Source organism: Micromesistius poutassou (assembly GCF_964030765.1).
Source record: "Micromesistius poutassou genome assembly, contig: SCAFFOLD_5290, whole genome shotgun sequence".
Lineage (NCBI taxonomy): Eukaryota > Metazoa > Chordata > Actinopteri > Gadiformes > Gadidae > Micromesistius > Micromesistius poutassou.
This window is the reverse complement of record NW_028179536.1, coordinates 1-16,885: the sequence shown is the minus strand read 5'-3', so window position 1 is coordinate 16,885 and position 16,885 is coordinate 1. Positions and strand designations below refer to the sequence as shown.

Sequence of the window (16,885 nt, the reverse complement as noted above, 5' to 3'; positions counted from 1 at the left end):
AAATCATACACTGGTCTTGATATTTTTTCAGATTTTCATAGCTGCACATCAATCCAATGTAAAGCTGTTCATTTAAGCAGAAATTAACCAGAGCTGTACATCTTTTGTTTTACTAAACAATACAACAAATATTACAAATAAGCATACAAATTCGACCATGCAAATCAATATACAATGATACACAATATTACTATTGATCCACCTCATGTGCAAAAAGCACAGATTATCAATTCCAGTGATAGTCATACTCCCTAAATCATAAACCTGAGTTCAAGAGGTAAGGGGATATTTTAGTAAACATTTACAAGAAACATTGATAGTATAACTAAAACAACCATGGCACCCGTCCAAACATTATGCAGTGTCAATAAAACATAACCTACAAATTATGGAACAAAATCTCCACTCATGAAATATAACAAAAAGGCCTACATTTAAAAGACATCATAGCTGTGTAATGAAAAGCATTGATTCATATACAAAGGACAAGGACATTATCCAATAACAACAATTCTAGATAATTCATTACAAAACTAACACGTTTCAAACTGCGGGTTTGGAAACTGTATGTACAAGAGAAGAATGTATATTCACATCAACATCAATTTAGCCTCTGCATGTTCCCCATCTAAATCTATTAGAATGGAACAATGCATCCAGCACTGTCAGATACTGAATCACAATGCCATTCAATAACCAACCATCCACGGCTACAATCATGCAAACACTGTTTCCTAAGTCCTGCTACAAGATGATAAAAAACAAATGGCTTTGGGTTTTCAGCAGGGCAGACCCTCACGCAGTCACACTCTGTTTAGAAAGTCATTTTCCGAGACATTAGGCATCAGAGTATTATAAAGTAGCATGTGGCCACCCTGTATGGATATTACAATAATGGATCTAGTGGAACCGGCCATTAGCAGTGCGGTCTTATGGTACGACTCGAACATTGATTGATCTGTCTTATTCAGTTTGTTTCATATCATGACTGGGCGTTTTAACATTTGCAAAAGAAGTCGATCGGTTTGAAGATCCAAATGATAAAAATCTGAGGAGATGAAAAAAATCTCCTTTCTTGACCAAAGTCTTTGCTGGGTTGGTATGGAAAGGCTTAGATTAAGTAGTACTTGATACATTCTGGTCTTGGGGGTCGTTTTAGGAGTAAAAGAAGCAGTAGGAGTGTTAAATGCATTTCATGAAATGTGTGGCCTTAATAAAAGGACAGCAGACTGAGTTCTACCACAACGATAAATCAAACATGAAGGAAACATGAATTCAGTAGAAAGCTTGCCTTATATAAAATATTTACAACATTTCCCTGTAAGCAGACAAAAACAAAGTCTTCTTTTAAACCTGAATCAGAAAGCTGAAGTCATTCACCGTCCATACAGACTCCATACAACAGGGGGCGCTACTGTCTGATGTCTGCAGGCCGCAGCTGCCTCTCCCCCTCTGCCAGGAAGATCTGCATGGCCCGGTAGAGCAGGTGCACTCCAAGCTCCCGCCTCTTTCTGGCCTGCCACGTGGAGACCACGCCATAGTAGTCCCCTCGCTTCTGATTGGTCAGCATCTTCAGCCCTGCAAGGTTATTGGAGGAGACTTTGTTTAGGTAGTTAGCTATAGTGGGTCAGCTAGGTACAACCGGCAACGCATTCATAATTGGTACAGAAATGGTTAAAATAATACATGACACACTCAAATGATGCTCTATATTTTTGTTATTATGATATCACTACTTTGGAATCTGGATGAGCTAGCGTTGATAGGAAGCATCTCTTTAACTTGTTACTTGTTACAGGTGATAACAGGTGCTATATAGTATTGTGGCAGTAGTGGTAAATGGTAAATGGACTTCATTTCTGCAGTGTTTTTCTAACCAGTGGCCACTGAAAGCACTTAACAAAATTGCCTAACATTCACCCATTCATGCACACATTCACTCTGACTCTCACACTAGGAGGAGCCGGGGATCGGACCAGCAACCTTCTGGTTACCAGCCAATCCGCTCTACCTCCTGAGCCACATGCCGCCCCGTGGTATGGCTAGGGTGGTTTGACCCCCAGCCAAAAAGGTACTGGGTTCGATCCCCAAGAACCACCACGGGACAAAATGGCGGACACCAAACGCCCCCTTAGACGACATGCATCTCCCTTCAACGTGAGGTGGCTTTGGATACAAGCAACCTCCTAAATGGATGGATAGAATATAACGAAATGCCCCGGCTTCATAAAGCATCCCAGTCCAGGCGCTGGACACTGACCGATGGCGTCCACCATGCAGGCCTCGCGGGTGAAGGCCTCCACGGGGATGACGTTCTGGAAGCAGTGCAGGGAGACGACCCCCTGGCCCTCTCTCCACACCTGCAGGATGTGCTGCACCTTGGAGCACAGTTTCTGAAGGAGAGGGCCGCAACTTTGTTTAACACAAGAGTATTATTTCATAATTATTAGTATGCAAATTATCATTTAGTACATTATATATATATATATTTTTTTTTTGTACATTATGCACATTATTAGGATTTATTTAAAAGTTGTATTACATTAATATTAGTATGCAATGATAATTTTGCACATTGTTTATTTTTTAGACCGTATTTTAGACCTATAAAACCCACTAACCCACTATGGAGTAAACAACCGTATTGGAGTTGATATGGAAGGGTGGTACCTTGGAGGTCTTGTCCCCCTTGAAGTACTCCAGGGCCTCGTACAGGTGGCTGTAGGGTCGTGAGCGCTTGCCCTTCCCCACGTAGAAGACGGCGTGCACGAAGGTGTGGAAGCACTCCTGGGGCGACATGCTGCGGCTGCGGTACGGGAGGTTCTTGGTCACCCTGGGAGGACGCCCGGAACATTGGCATTCATTTGGAGAACGCGGGGGTGACCACGCTCCATTGTGTCACACATAAAGAGAGCTGGACACTTTTGGTTTGTGGGTTTTACAGTCATCGATCCATTCTTGATCTCCTCAAATGTTAGACAGCTACAAATAGCTAGAAATGTTCAGCAGCTTTTATGTTACAAATGTTTCTTAAGGATGCCTAAGACTTGAGTTGAAATTGAAGTTCCAACACAAATACATTTTCGTAGCTTTTTGCTGGGAGTCAAACCCCCTTACGAGTCATCCCTCATTTCTTCTACATTATACCTCATTCTATTTGAATTTATTCATAAGATGACTTGCTATAAACTATTTTACTCATTAAATACATAAATCAGGTCACTGTTGTATTTACACAGCCTGTGTCAGGCCAATCACAAGTGTTTATCTAATATTGGGCAGGTTTAATAGCATGACTAAACAGAGGAACCCTATGGCAGCGCTGTTGAGGATCTTCATAAACAACCAAGATCAACCAAGACCGTTGATAACGCCCCTTGGAACTCGAAAATGAACTCAACAATATTACTCAAAATACAGAATTGAAGAGAAAACCTATTGTCTCTCCAAACGGAGACCAACAGAGGGACAAGCGGGTGTCTGACCTGGGGTCCAGCAGCAGGTAGTTGAAGCTGGACTTGATGACCCCCTCCCTCCACTTCTTGTTCTGGTCGGGCTGGTCAAACTGCTGGCAGAGCTCCATCTCGGCCGCGTGGCAGTCGGGGAGGTCAAAGGTCCTCAGGGCCCTGCTGAGCTCCACACTGTAGCCAGAGTCTGAGCCAGAACCTAGACAGAGCCAAAGAGCAGGGATATTCCTCATTAGTGTAATGTATTGTATTTGTATAGCCTTGATGCATTACAGACTCAATGGGCTTAACATTTGGACGTCGTGCTTAACACACTAGACGTTGACGCATAAACATTATATTCCAGTTACAAAGAAAAATAAAAGAATGCACTGTGACTGGTCTAATTTACTTAGCCTTTATTCAACATTCTTTTACTATTTGATAATTGTTAAATGTAACCTAAACGAACTGACTATAATAATAAGACGATTTGTATATCACATTTAAAAACAAAGTTCACACAAAAAACATTTGCTTGGAAATTGAACAAATGCACTCTCTTAGCTTGATCCATATGAAAATAAAAATATAAACTTGAATCATTTACCTGTGTGCGTCTGGTCCGGCTGCTTGTGCTGCTGCTGCTGCTGCGGAGGAGGAGGAGGAGGCTGCGAGTTCAACTCCAGGACGAGGCGACACAGCCGCCGCATGTACACGGGCCGGGTCCGCGTGCTTATGGGCCCCGGGCTCTCCCCCAGCTCCAGCAGCCTGCGCCTCAACTCCTTGTCCGTTATCCCCAGGGTGTCCGGCAACACGCTACCACCCTTCACCTCCTCCTCTCTCTTCTTCCTCCTCTCCTCCTCCGTCATCTTCTTCTTCTGCGGCAGCACCGCCGCCGCCGCCTCCTCCTCCACCCTCCTCCTTGGCGCCTGGTTCTCCTTGCCCCCCTTGGCCCCCATCACGTCGGCCCTCAGGGACCGCCAGTCGTACAGCACCGTCTCCTCGCCCCCGCTGCAGAGGCTTCTGTTGCTGCTGCTGCTTGGGCTGCTGCCGCACAGGGAGGCGTTGGCCCTGGGGGGGATGTGCGTCTCGATGAGCTCGTGGCCCTGCTCCGTGTCCGTGTAGAGGTACTCCACGGGCTCCTCCGAGGGCAGGGCCGCGGGCCGCCCGCCGGGGGTGTAGGACTGGGGGTCGTTGTTGTGGTGGTGGTGGTGGTGGTGGTGGGGGGCGAGGTGGCTCTGGGATCGGCCGAGGCCCAGCGACAGCCGGCTCATGCTGAACCTCGGGGTGCACCCCGTGGTGCCCGGGGTGCAGGGGGTGTCGGAGGAGCCCTCCCTGGCCCTCCTCGGGGAGAAGTAGCACGAGCTGGTGGACGACGACCCTGACGAGGAGGAGGAGGAGGAGGAGCCACCGGGTTCGGCGTCGGTGTCGCTGCCCTCCGTGATCCAGGACTGCTCTTTGTTCCTCGGGCCTTCCTGTTGCTCTGTTCCTGCTGCAGCCGCCGCTGCTTCTCTCGGTTTGTCCTGGGGCTTCGCCACGTCTGAGCTCGTCCGGTCGTCGGTCAGAAACTCCTCCTCCTCCTCCTCCTCCTCTCTGATGTCATGACACGCCACCTTGGGCGCGTAGAACTTAAGGTAATCCTCACAGGGAGGAACGGTCGGCGGGTCCGGCCTCCTCTCCAGAATGAGGGTGTCGGGCAAACTCTGCGACGGCGGCGGCGGGCCGGCTTCCGCCCCGCCCCGGGGGAGGATGAAGGTGTCGGCCTGGCTGTCGCTGACGCCGACGCCCGAGCTGGACTGCGACTCCTGGAGGTCAGAGGTCAAGGAGCTCCCTGAGAGATCCCTGCCGCCGTGGCCGCGCGCGTGCTGGCTGCTGTAGAACACGTCGTCGCTGCCCTGAGAGCGCGGCGCCTTGCGGGCGGTCCTGACCGGCGTGGGCAGCGTCTGCTCGAAGAGGGACACGTCGGAGAACAGGCTCTCCAGCGTGCGGCTGCTGCCGCTGCTTCTCATGGAGCAGCGGCTCAGCCTGGACCGGGTCCGGCCCGTCACGAACGGGCTCGGGGTGAAGGGGAGGTCGAGGTCTGCCGGCGGACCCCCAGCCAGTTGGGCGACGGGACTGTGGCGGTGTTGGGCGGTAGCGTCAACCCCAGCAGCATCAGCGGCATCGTCGTCCTCTTTTGCAGTGTTGACCGCCTTTTCTGAAATGTCAGGCTCAGCAGGCGATTGGTCAGACAGGGTGGGTTTGCCCACCTGGGCCGGTACGTCCTCCAGTCTATCCGGCCTGGAGTTCGCCTCCTGTTCACTTTGTTGGGCTAGGATTTGAACATCTGGACGTCTCACAGCTTGATCTGTTGGAGGTTGTTCTCCAGGTTGTGGCCCTCCCTCCCTCGCTTCCTCCTCAGAGGAAGCGGAACGGCTGGACGGTACGAGGCCTCCGTGGGCTGTGGTGTAATGGGCGGTTGTGTAAGGGTCGCTGTCACAGCTGCTGTAGTGACTCCCACTCCCGCTGCTGCTGTCTCCGCCTGCGACACCGCCGGGGCGCTGTTCTGGCGCCCGGGTCTGACGTCCGACCTCCTCCTCCTCCTCCTCCTCCTCCTCCTCCTCCTCCTCCCTCTCCTCGTCGTCGTCCGTCTCCTCGCCCCCTTCCAAGTGGAAGTTACTAATCACCGTTTTCTCCATGTCAACCTCTGTGTGTTCGCTGCAGTCCCAGTCAAACACGTGCACGTGGTCGGGCGAGGTCACGTCGATGCCCTGCCGGTGCAACACGGTCACCAGGCGCTCAGAGTTCAAGAAGTCCTGGGATGAGTCAAAGGGCACGGTGTCGACAGGGGGGTCGGGGGAGTCCGGGCTGAAAACGGGGAAATATTCCACCCCCTCGCGGAAGCTAACGCTCTTGCGGCTAGCTCGCCCGGAGGGGCCGGCCACAGCGACCGTTGGAGCGTCTCTGTTGACGGCCGAAAGTCTGCCCTCAAGACCTGGAGGGTGTGAGCTCCCCCTTTGGACCGGAGCCTCAACATTATGACCGGGAGGATCGGGTCCTGCCATGGACATGCGTGTGCTGGACAGAAGCGAGGGGCCCTCAAAAGGGTTCGGCGCCCACGTGACATCCCCTAAGGAAACGTCCCCGTGGAGAACCGGCCTGGCGGAGGCACAGCCCACCGTGGACACGCGGGTGCTGGACAGAAACGAGGGTCCGTCCCCGCACGCCCAGTCTTTGTTTTGGTTCCAGTCTCGGCCCGGACCCCCGCCGCCGGCGGGGTTCGCGTCCCCGTGCCCGTTTGAGGGCCCCCGTCTCCACCAGGGAGCCGGGCGGTTGGACACGCGGCGGTCGAACAGGGCAGAGTGTCTCGTGCTGCTCAGTGGGTCGTCGCCGAAGTCACTGATCATGGACGACCGGGAGCTGATGCTGGTGTCCGAGTCTGGGTAGCTAGACACGTCCGTCTGGTCCGAGTATATAGCTGGGCCAACGGAAATTAAGTATGGATAAGATTTAGATATTTTAAAACAACAATGTACATGCTAGGGGCTATCCTAATACTAAATGGTTTTAGTATTTCCATTAAAAAAGTCAGACTGCTAATTTCTACCATGATGAAAAATTACCACCAGTCAAAACCAATAACAATTAATTTCATAATCTCACATCAGTTTGAATAAAGTCAAAACATTTTGTACTAAAATAATTAATTTAAGACCCAGCTCATGATCCAGCTCCTTACAGTATTGGAAGCGAGGCAGGTCCTCTTCCCGGTCCGCAGACTGGGTCTGGTGGCTCTGGAGGAGCTGGGCACACTTGCGGTTGTCCTGTTGCTCTGCAAACTGCCCTGGGGTGTTCCCCTCCTGCCCCCGGTGGAATAAACAACAGATGTAAGCAGAAAATCAATATCTGTGTGGGTTGATTAATTTAGGCGCCGGTAAGGTTGGTTCCATTCCCAGAAATTACACAGGTTGTGATCGAGCATGTACAGCATAATACAGTCTGTGGCTCAAAACATCCTCCCTGTGCGGATGTCTTCTTCCACTGAGAGTAAGTGACAATACTAGCAAGCTGGTGATTTTGTCTGCCGCAGTCATTACTAGCAGGTAATCTACATCCCCAACACAGATAAATCACAGTAATATCAAATATGCTAATTCTTATTTTTTTTCTGAGCAATAAGTAGAATAGACTAGCCATATTTTAAGTATTTCACATGCAGCTACACAAACCCCTTCCTGACCTGGTCGGTAACATTGGGGTTCCCCCCATTGGCCAACAGCAGCTTGACGTTTTGGTAACACCCCCACAGTGCAGCCACATGGAGGGGTGTGAGACCCTCTGAAGACCTGGAGCAACAACACCACACAAAAAAAAACACAAAACCGTCAGCTCCCACCACACCACATCATGTCTCATTCAAATTAACAACGACACTGCGAGGTAACAATGAAACACAATGAAACCCAAAGCCCACCTGACGTTGGGGTCCGCTCCGTGCTGGAGCAGCAGCTTCAGGCAGCGGATGCTCTTCTCCGTCTCCTTCCCCACGGCCAGGTGCACCGCGGCCACGCCCTTGGTGCCCACCACGTCGGCCCTGGCACCCTGCGAGAGGAGTGTCTCCACAGACCTGCCGGCCAAACAGAGAGGGGCGTTCAAAAAAAAGGGCCGGTCTGTTTTGCAATAGTGACTGCTGCTGTATCCGAATTGTCCCATTTCAAACAGGTGCTTCAGAGTGAACAATATTCATGACTTAGTCTTGTAGTCTAATGGGGATCTGCATTTTGTCACAACAACTTCATTTTTGTAAAACCAAAAAGCATTTTGATCCTTAGGGGAACAATATTGTGAGATGATCTCCATTAAACAGTGACATAAGGCTTACTTATCCATATGGAGGTCACTTCGTGGAGGAGTGAGTGAGGAAACTATTCCAATGATCAAAACCATTGAATGACCATGGCTGACAATTAAACATGTTTGAAGTAAATAGCTCTTGGTTTCAGCTCTGGTGGAGACCATGTTATCAGGATGTTGAATTAATGAATGAATGGCTCTCCATTCTTTCACGGTTTAAACTCAGGGAAAAGGATCTTCGTTTCAGGCTTGGTGGAGACCATGTTACAAGGATGTATACTTGTCTTTACAATAACAATAAAAAACACCGAGTAGGCCTACAGAGAGCACATGTCGGGGGATGAACAGTAAGGCAACATAATACTTCACCTTGGGTCCTCATCCTTCACAGCCTTACACAGTTGGCTCCCCAGCCTCTTCTTGTTTTGATCCATTGTTATCGTCGCACGTCATCTACGTAGTCCCAGATCTCAACATTATCTTCACCCCAAGACTGGGGAGAAGGCTAACATGATGCACGATCTATGTAGATAAACGCGTTTCTCGTAGATAATTGAAGGACAACGATAGCATGTGTCCAATGATGCTATTTAATGATTATTATTAGCCCCATGATCTTTTGTTGCTAGAGCTCGCCTTGTGATTAAACTTCCCTCCAAGCCCTCGGCCCCGTCCTTCCGGGCTCCCCATTGGTCCAGCAGGTGGAAGTCCCGCCTCTAAATGTGACCGATTCGCCAATCAGCCGCATTTAGAGGTGGGACTTCCGCCTGAGCCAAATTTTAAGGCAAATCTTCATTCAGACCAATCTGACACATGTGTTTTAAGTTTAACACGTTTTAACAAAAGTTAGATGCTTTCTGTCAGTCAAATGTAGATGTGGTTTATTGGAGGAGTCGCATCATCATGTAGGTCCAGGCATGCTTGCAGTTAAATACAATTGAAAAGTTCATATATATTGATGTCCAATATGTTTGACATGCGAGTATTATCGTAGCTAAATGCTTTAGGATGAGTCAGCATCCTCTCTCTCTCTCTCTCTCTCTCTCTCTCTCTCTCTCTCTCTCTCTCTCTCCCTCTCCTAGGGATCTAGCAATCATGTCATTATGTATGACAAAGTTTGAAGCAAAAATATACAACAAAGAAACAAAAAAAAGTGAATAACCACAGACTCATCGAAAAAACACATTGCGCAGATCCCAACAGTGTTCAACATAGCGCCGGATAATCACAGAATTAAAAAAGCTATATATTCACAAAACGGACCAAGTAGAGGCCGCGCATGCGCCTGTCTAACTAGCCCGATCGGCAGGAGACGAGGGCAAGGAGCAGGCTCAAGAGGACCAGCACGGAGCTGGGGTGGAGGCCCAGAGAGCTGTTGTCCTTCTGGGAGCAGCTGTCATAGGGCGGCAGGCAGGCGGCGTAGGCCATGACGTGGGCGATGTAGCTCTGCTCCTGCACCCCGTGGAACAGGTGCGCCATGGGGCCCTTGGCGAAGATGGGCACGTCCTCGATGCCGTGCGTCTCTGAGCCCTTCGGGACGGCGGCCTGCTGGCTGTACTCTGGTGCAGCTGGGGAGGAGGAGAAAATGGGATTTATTTGATTTTATATGCTGAGCAACAAACTAAATTGCACAAATGGGGTTGGATTTTTATTTGATGTAAGATAAGATAAGAGGACACTTTATTCATCCCCCTGGGGGGATTCTTGTGTTACAGCACAGCAGCAGTGAAAGAAGAGATACAAGATATAATACAATACAATAACAAATACAAAGTAGTGCTGAATTAATGCTAAGGAAAACTAAAATAGATGATAAAGTAAGGACAAACAGAACAAACAGGAAAAACTGTATGAACAGTATACATCATAAAGTGGCCCTGTGCCAGTATAGTTAAATATGTTTGATATTATATATAATAATATAATATAATAAGAAGAATATTGATGATAGCACCTTTCGAGGGCAGGGTACAAATTGCTTTACAAGACTAGGAAATAATAATTTATTCAGTAAAAGACTGAACAAATGACAGATTACAATAGGCCTACTTTCTGTAAGGTGGATCAGGCAGCATGGATGGCAGATGGAAAAACATGTTACTGTAGTTGCTGTGTTAAACCACAAGATGGTGCCACTGCTACACATCGTAGCGTTTCTGAATGCTGACCGTGAGACACATACCTGCAACGGTCTCGTTGACATCTGGCCGGAGGCCGTTTACTATCTGGTAGCCCGGTCCGTTCCCGTAGACAGCGGTGGTCATGCGCTTATTGTCGGAACCGAACTCCCGGGACAGACCTTCAATCATTTTAGAGAAAGGCAGCTTTCACTCAAACGATACTCCATCGTTCAGTCAACATTTTGGACACAAAACGATTCGATACGCTTCAATCTTCCTACCGAAAACAGAGTTCCCCCTATGAGAATGTCCCCCGAATGCAAAGACATGGGAGTGATCGGCCGTGACCACGGAGAGGGTGTCCTTTTCGCTGGTCATCTGGGCAGCCCTGTCGATGGCCCGGTCAAACTCCACCGCCTCAGTGAGGGCCTGCTTGGCCTTACCGGAGTGGTGGCCGTGGTCGATTCTCCCCCTTGGAGACCCAGAGGAGGAAACTACTTTATGAAATACCATGAGCAATAATGGTTCTGGATGATGAAGCAGAAGCTTTTATCCGAGGCGACTTGCATGAAGTGAGGCGGAGAACCTAAGTCTAAGTCATGTATTGGCTAAATTGTGCTAACCTAACTCTACTCTCCTAATGCTGCTGATTCACTGTGCCTCATTGGCTATCCTAAGCCAATCAGAGTGCTTTTGACATTCCATAATCACTATCTGCCTAAGCATCTAATTGACTAACACTTGCATTTTTTACGCTAAATACAAGATAACCCTTAAAATATGACTAAGGCAATTATGCTATGAGGCTCACAGTATTTAAGTTACCACCGCTACGCCTAATATATCTCATCTAAGAGACAACAAGGAAACGATCGAGATCCATAATTCTGGGAATGAATATATCAATATGGCCTAAAATTCCTCAGCCTGTATTTCCCCAAGAGGAGTTTGGGATTGTTAAACATTTGATATGATCCGTACTATTATTTTAACCGATTCAAGACTTATATGGGGGCCAGAGAGAGTACTTATCTTCCACAAACAGGTAGAATCCCAGAGGGTTCCTCTCGAGGATCTTGATGGCTTTCTCCATCATTTGCGTGAGGGAGGGGTCAGTGGTCATGTTCCGTTCATACTCAAACTGGCAGTCTTTGGGCTCAAACAGACCTAAGTCAACCAGAACATGATATAGATTATATGTATGTTATAACATGCTGTTGCATGTGTAAGCATGTGAGTCCGCATCAAATCTGAAACAGTATCTGTACAGCCATACAATCCAAACAATGACAAGATGGTAGAATGTTATCACAACGGGAATACACTAACATTCTATTATTTTATGTCTCAGCAATCTTTTTAAATTAATTGCGATTCTAATGAGGAAAAAGTCTCCCACCCATTAGAAAGTTTGTTTTTGAAGCATCGACTGCATCCAATTGCTCCTTGTTCCACACATATTTGGCATTCTGCACAAAAACAAGGAGATTAGGGTTCAAAAAGAGACTGACTGGCTGTAGATATGTTTATAACTTTAAAGCAAACCAAATATTGGACCAATACGGGCCAACTATTGTTATGTTTGTAATGGAATCGAACACAGCACTACTTAGGCATACAAATTAGTCAGTTTTAGAGCCTTATCATTATGAAAAAGAGGAGTTACATTTTTTCCTTGAAGCCACTCGTTGACTAGATTCTTCCCATCTTTTCGTTCTCCATTATACTTTGGGTACTCTGGGTCGGCTGTGGTCGTGTTGAACATGTACTGACGCCCTCCTCCGAGAATGACCTGGTTAATGGAACACCAGATGGCCAATAGTATATGTATAGAGGTAGATGTACTTTCAACTATTTTTGTGCCTCAAAGTGTGCACCTGCTTACAAGACAGATTGTGTGTGATGCATGCTGTATAATGTATTATATATACTCAACTTCAAAATAGTTTGGCATCTAAACAAACACTCATATGTAATATGATGTACTGTGTCAGTAGTGTTAATTGCCTTTTACATTTATCTCAGTGTTCTTGATCAGTTGCCAGGCGATGTCCCGGCAGCCTTTTTGAACGGCCTCGGCGGAGAGCTTGCTGTCGCTGTACCAGCCGCGGTCGGATGTGTGGGCGTAGTTCGCCCCGGGGGAGGCGTGCTGCACGCGGGTGGTGGTGACGATGCCCACGGATTTCCCTGCAAACACACGGTCCGCTCAGGCTAAACAGCATCACCGGACAACAAGCTGAGGTTGTTGTTGTTGTTGTTGTTGTTGTTGTAAATAACTGATAGACAGAGAGGTATATAGATTAGAGCATGGAAACCCGACCTGAGCCCAACGGGACCCGACGGGACCCGACGGGCCGGGTCAGGTTCGGACAAATATTTAGAAATGATGCTCGGGTTCGGGTCGTGCTCGGTCACACCTGCGTGATAAGGAGTTGGAGTTGGCGTGGGCATTGCCTTTTCTGTTAGCGTTAATTTTACTTTGCTGGGGACACTCTTGCAGCGAGCAGCGAGCACTCTTGTGCTCGCTGTTAAAGCGCGCTTGTTGCGCTCATCTGTTGACATCCAAACGCCTTGCAGTTGTTTAATAAAGGCGTGTTTTCATACATACAAACGTAAATGTGTCATTAGTATGAGAAAAAATTGACTTTAACTGTGTCGGGCTCGGGTCAGGCTCGGGTCAGGTTCCGCGTCGAGCCCGGCCCGACGCGGGCCGGGCTCGGACAGAAAAATTTGGCCCGTTCCGCGCATTAATATAGATTCACAGAGAGATGGATGGATTGGACAGACAGACAGAATGATTGGCTCGAACAATGGACGGATGGATGGATGGATGGATGGATGGATGGATGGATGAATGGATGGGTGGATGGATGGATGATTGGATATATGATGGATGGATGGATGATGGATGGATGGATATACGATGGATGGATTGATGGATGGATTGATGGATGATGGATGGATATACAATGGATGGATGGATGATGGATGGATGATGGGGATCGACAGCCAAACAGATATATGCATAGATAGACAGCTGGATGGGTGGACAGACCGTCTAGCTACTGAAACCCCCTGAGTCCTGTACCTGCCATCTTGGCTCTGTGGAGCACAGAGACCACGTCATTGTCAGTCTTGCCGCTACAACTCCCTTGCTTGGTCATAGCGGAGACGCCCAGTGTGCCATAGTTGGCCTTCACGCCGCACAGGTACGCCGTGGCCGTGCCCGCGCTGTCCGGCATCTGCTGGTTCACGTTGTACGTCTGCACAAACACATCGTTCAGAGTCATCGGATTGTTTGGAAGCAGGTGAAACTGTATCTGCCTTTTGATGATACCAGATGTAACATTTTGACTCCATTGCAGCATTTGGGTCGGCTTAGCTAAGGAGGAAGAGCGGGTCGACTGGTAACCAGAAGGTTGCTAGTTCGATCCCCGGCTCCTCCTAGCTTAGCTAGAGTGTTGAGGTGTTGAGTGTTGAGGAGCTGGCTGTCGCCTTGCATGACTCTGGCGTCTGTGTGTGAATGTGTATGAACCTTTGTACGTTACTTTGGATAAAATCGTCTGCTAAACGTTAAACGTGACTCATAGGAATTGGTGAGGTGAAAAAGTGAATTCTCATTTTGGTGGTGACTTTAAATAGTTATATTTTAAGTATATATATATATATAGCTTTGACTTTACTTTGAATGTTCTTCATTCTACAGAATGACCATGTGTTACACACTGCCCAGTTGGTAAGTTACACACAGGCTGTGGTCAACGGGCTCCGTACCTTGGACAAGGCCAGGTACGGGAAGGTATCCATGGCCAGGCTCGTCTCCTCCCCGTTGAACCCTGCCAACTGGCCTTTGAGTATCCGGGCAGCGGTCACCGTGGTTACGCCCATGCCTGTGGAGAGGAGCGGTAAGTTCTTACTGTCAACGTCACAGACAGAGTGTAAGGTGCAAGGCTGTTTGGCTTGTGTCTTGTGAGAGTGCACGTGATCACTGCTCTGGCTGTGTACCTGACGTGCACGGCTGAGGAGTGTGTGTATAAGAGGCATACGTGAATGTGTGTGTCTGTGTGTGTGTGTGTGTGTGTGTGTGCATGTGTGTGTGAGAGCAATGGCCGTCAATTTAAAGGGGTAGTTTGGAATTTTGGACCTCATTTCCAAGTGAGCCAGTGTGTTATTTATCATTGGAGACTGTTTTCAACATGTTTCATTCAGTCATTCATTCATTCCTTCTAGTTGCAGAAATCGCTGGTGCTAGGCTAGTGCAAGTCGAGGGGAACTGCTAGCCTGCCATTAAAAACAGTTTTACCCACTCCACAGTACACCCGAGGCAAACCAATTATAACGCCCGACTATCGATGTAAGTGTCTGTGTTGATAATGAATAATGAATAATGAATAATGAATAATGTTAGAAATAAAACTATCCTTGTATCGCAATGATCACATTACATTTTGAGGGACTACTTTCTAAGCAGTGACGGAATTTCACTTTGCTCTGGTGTAATAACTCCAGTTATTCTACTTTGTTTAAGAATGCTTGATTCTGATTGGCTGGGAGGAGGGCATTAACCCGGCAGGTTGCCCACTGACTGAGCACAGCGTCATCAAATAATAGATCAATACGCCACTTGTATTTTTTTTTTATATCACAGAAAAGTCAAACATGAGGTCCATTGTAAAAATAAAAAAAGTTTCTAAAATGTGTCGGAAATCTATCGGAGGGTCAGTCGATACATGTTTCGCAAGCGAGATACAATGTAGCAACTACGTTATTAAACTAGTGACCAGATGCAGCCTTGTGTGGTTGCTATAGAAACTAATAGCTACAGCTGAGCTAACGGGGAGCGTACCTATGTTCCCCGGGTCCTATGTTCCCCGGTCGGTTGTTTTTCGTAGGCGGAATCCGGGAAAAGTTCCGCCTCAAGCGCTAGGATTGGACAGGCAAACTCACACGCTGACTCCTAACCCTAACCCTCACCCTAACCATAACCGTAACCGTAACCGTAACCCTCACCCTAACCGTAACCCTCACCATAACCATAACCGTAACCTTAATATTCATGATTCTTCCGGATCCCACCTACGAAAAATTTGCTAACGTTATTCACCGTAGTTCTAAAGGGGACTACTTTTTGAGGGAGATGAACTCAAACAGAGTATACATTTATTAAGCATGCAATACGAATAAGAAAAAGCAGAATTATTAAAGTATTTGAATTGTTTTATTATGTTGGCAAGCAAGAAGTAGAATAAACGGGATAATCACCTCAAGGCAGGGCAATAAACAGTTTGATATGCCCGGCTCGTGGAAGGTTACCGGTAAGCCGGGCATATCAAACTCTTTATTTCCCTGCCTCTCGGTGATTATCCCTTACGTAATATCAATCCGCCGCTGCCGTAGCCTGCTTCCAACTACAGGGATTATAAACTAAATGCAATGTGATGCAAGGGTAGTTTTATTACTAACATTATTCTAACAACACAGACATTTACATCGATAGTCAGGCGTTATAATTGGTTTGCCTCGGGTGTACTGTGGAGTGGTTAAAACAGTTTTTAATGGCAGGCTAGCAGTTCCCCTCGACTTGCGCTAGCCTAGCACCAGGACACACACCACACACACACACACACACACACACACACACACACACACACACACACAAATAAACCAGTTCAAAATGTAGCGTCTCCAATCGTTCCACACAGTGCTGTTATGTATCGACATTACCTACAGTAGTTCAGTGTGTTTTCATTCAAAATGCTTGTTTCTTCCTTTCTTCCGTCCCCCCAACCCTCCTCGTCCCTGTCCCGGCGACTCACCGTCTCCCAGGAAGAGGATGAGGTTCTTGGCCTTGTCCACATTGCGGGTCATCCTGAGGGACCCTTCTATAGCATCCCGGCCCATCTTGTTCCAGTAGGACGGGTGAAGCTCTTGCTCTGGGAACAGTGCGGTGAACAGTTTATTCACCTTTCAGTCGATCCACTGTTTGGTGGATAGAACGTAGGAGAACCAAACGACAAAGACCACAGACAGTCTGTCTGTGGTCTTTGTCGTTTGGTTCTCCTACGTTCTTCTCAGTTTGAACGATTGTTTTGTTTGTGTTTGATTCAAAATTAATATTTTGCTTGTCTGATAGTGATACTAACCTAGAATTAATGAATTCAGGCAAATATTTAGCATTCATTGTTCAATGGAACCTGTTATTTTATAATCATTTTATATATCGTATGATAATCAATAATCTCCTATAAATACTGTTGAATGGAGTGCGTTGTGATCATAATATACACAACTAATCAAAAAGATTACCATAGAAACGAACACTCAGATATTTCATCATCATGTACAATTTGTATTCCATTAATCCAAATATTTATCATACTATTGAACCTAAGTATGTGGATATTTTAAATGGCCTTACATTTTAAAGACAAATCTGAATAGTTTTTTTCCTGAATCCTGTCAATAAGACACATTAATGGGCTT

At 47.3% G+C, this 16,885-nt stretch overlaps 2 protein-coding genes across 2 annotated transcripts; both read right to left on the bottom strand.

Annotated features, from left to right (window-relative positions):
- Nucleotides 1-1,231: 1,231 nt before the first annotated feature.
- LOC311372752 (uncharacterized protein) lies at nucleotides 1,232-8,716 on the bottom strand (the record flags this gene model as incomplete). The annotated part of the gene is made up of 10 exons (XM_084489701.1): nucleotides 1,232-1,578; nucleotides 2,261-2,393; nucleotides 2,671-2,833; nucleotides 3,486-3,666; nucleotides 4,057-4,261; nucleotides 4,364-6,906; nucleotides 7,168-7,288; nucleotides 7,669-7,774; nucleotides 7,903-8,055; nucleotides 8,652-8,716. 10 exons carry the CDS (start codon nucleotides 8,714-8,716, stop codon nucleotides 1,412-1,414), a joined length of 3,837 nt encoding a protein of 1,278 aa, XP_084345827.1. The 3' UTR covers nucleotides 1,232-1,411.
- Nucleotides 8,717-9,575: 859 nt separating this feature from the next.
- LOC311372751 (intestinal-type alkaline phosphatase-like) lies at nucleotides 9,576-16,335 on the bottom strand (the record flags this gene model as incomplete). Its single annotated transcript, XM_084489700.1, has 10 exons — nucleotides 9,576-9,850; nucleotides 10,465-10,581; nucleotides 10,684-10,874; nucleotides 11,431-11,569; nucleotides 11,802-11,871; nucleotides 12,069-12,194; nucleotides 12,417-12,589; nucleotides 13,491-13,665; nucleotides 14,177-14,292; nucleotides 16,219-16,335. Coding segments are annotated over 10 exons (1,499 nt in total), but the record flags the coding sequence as incomplete, so codon positions are not given.
- Nucleotides 16,336-16,885: the final 550 nt, after the last annotated feature.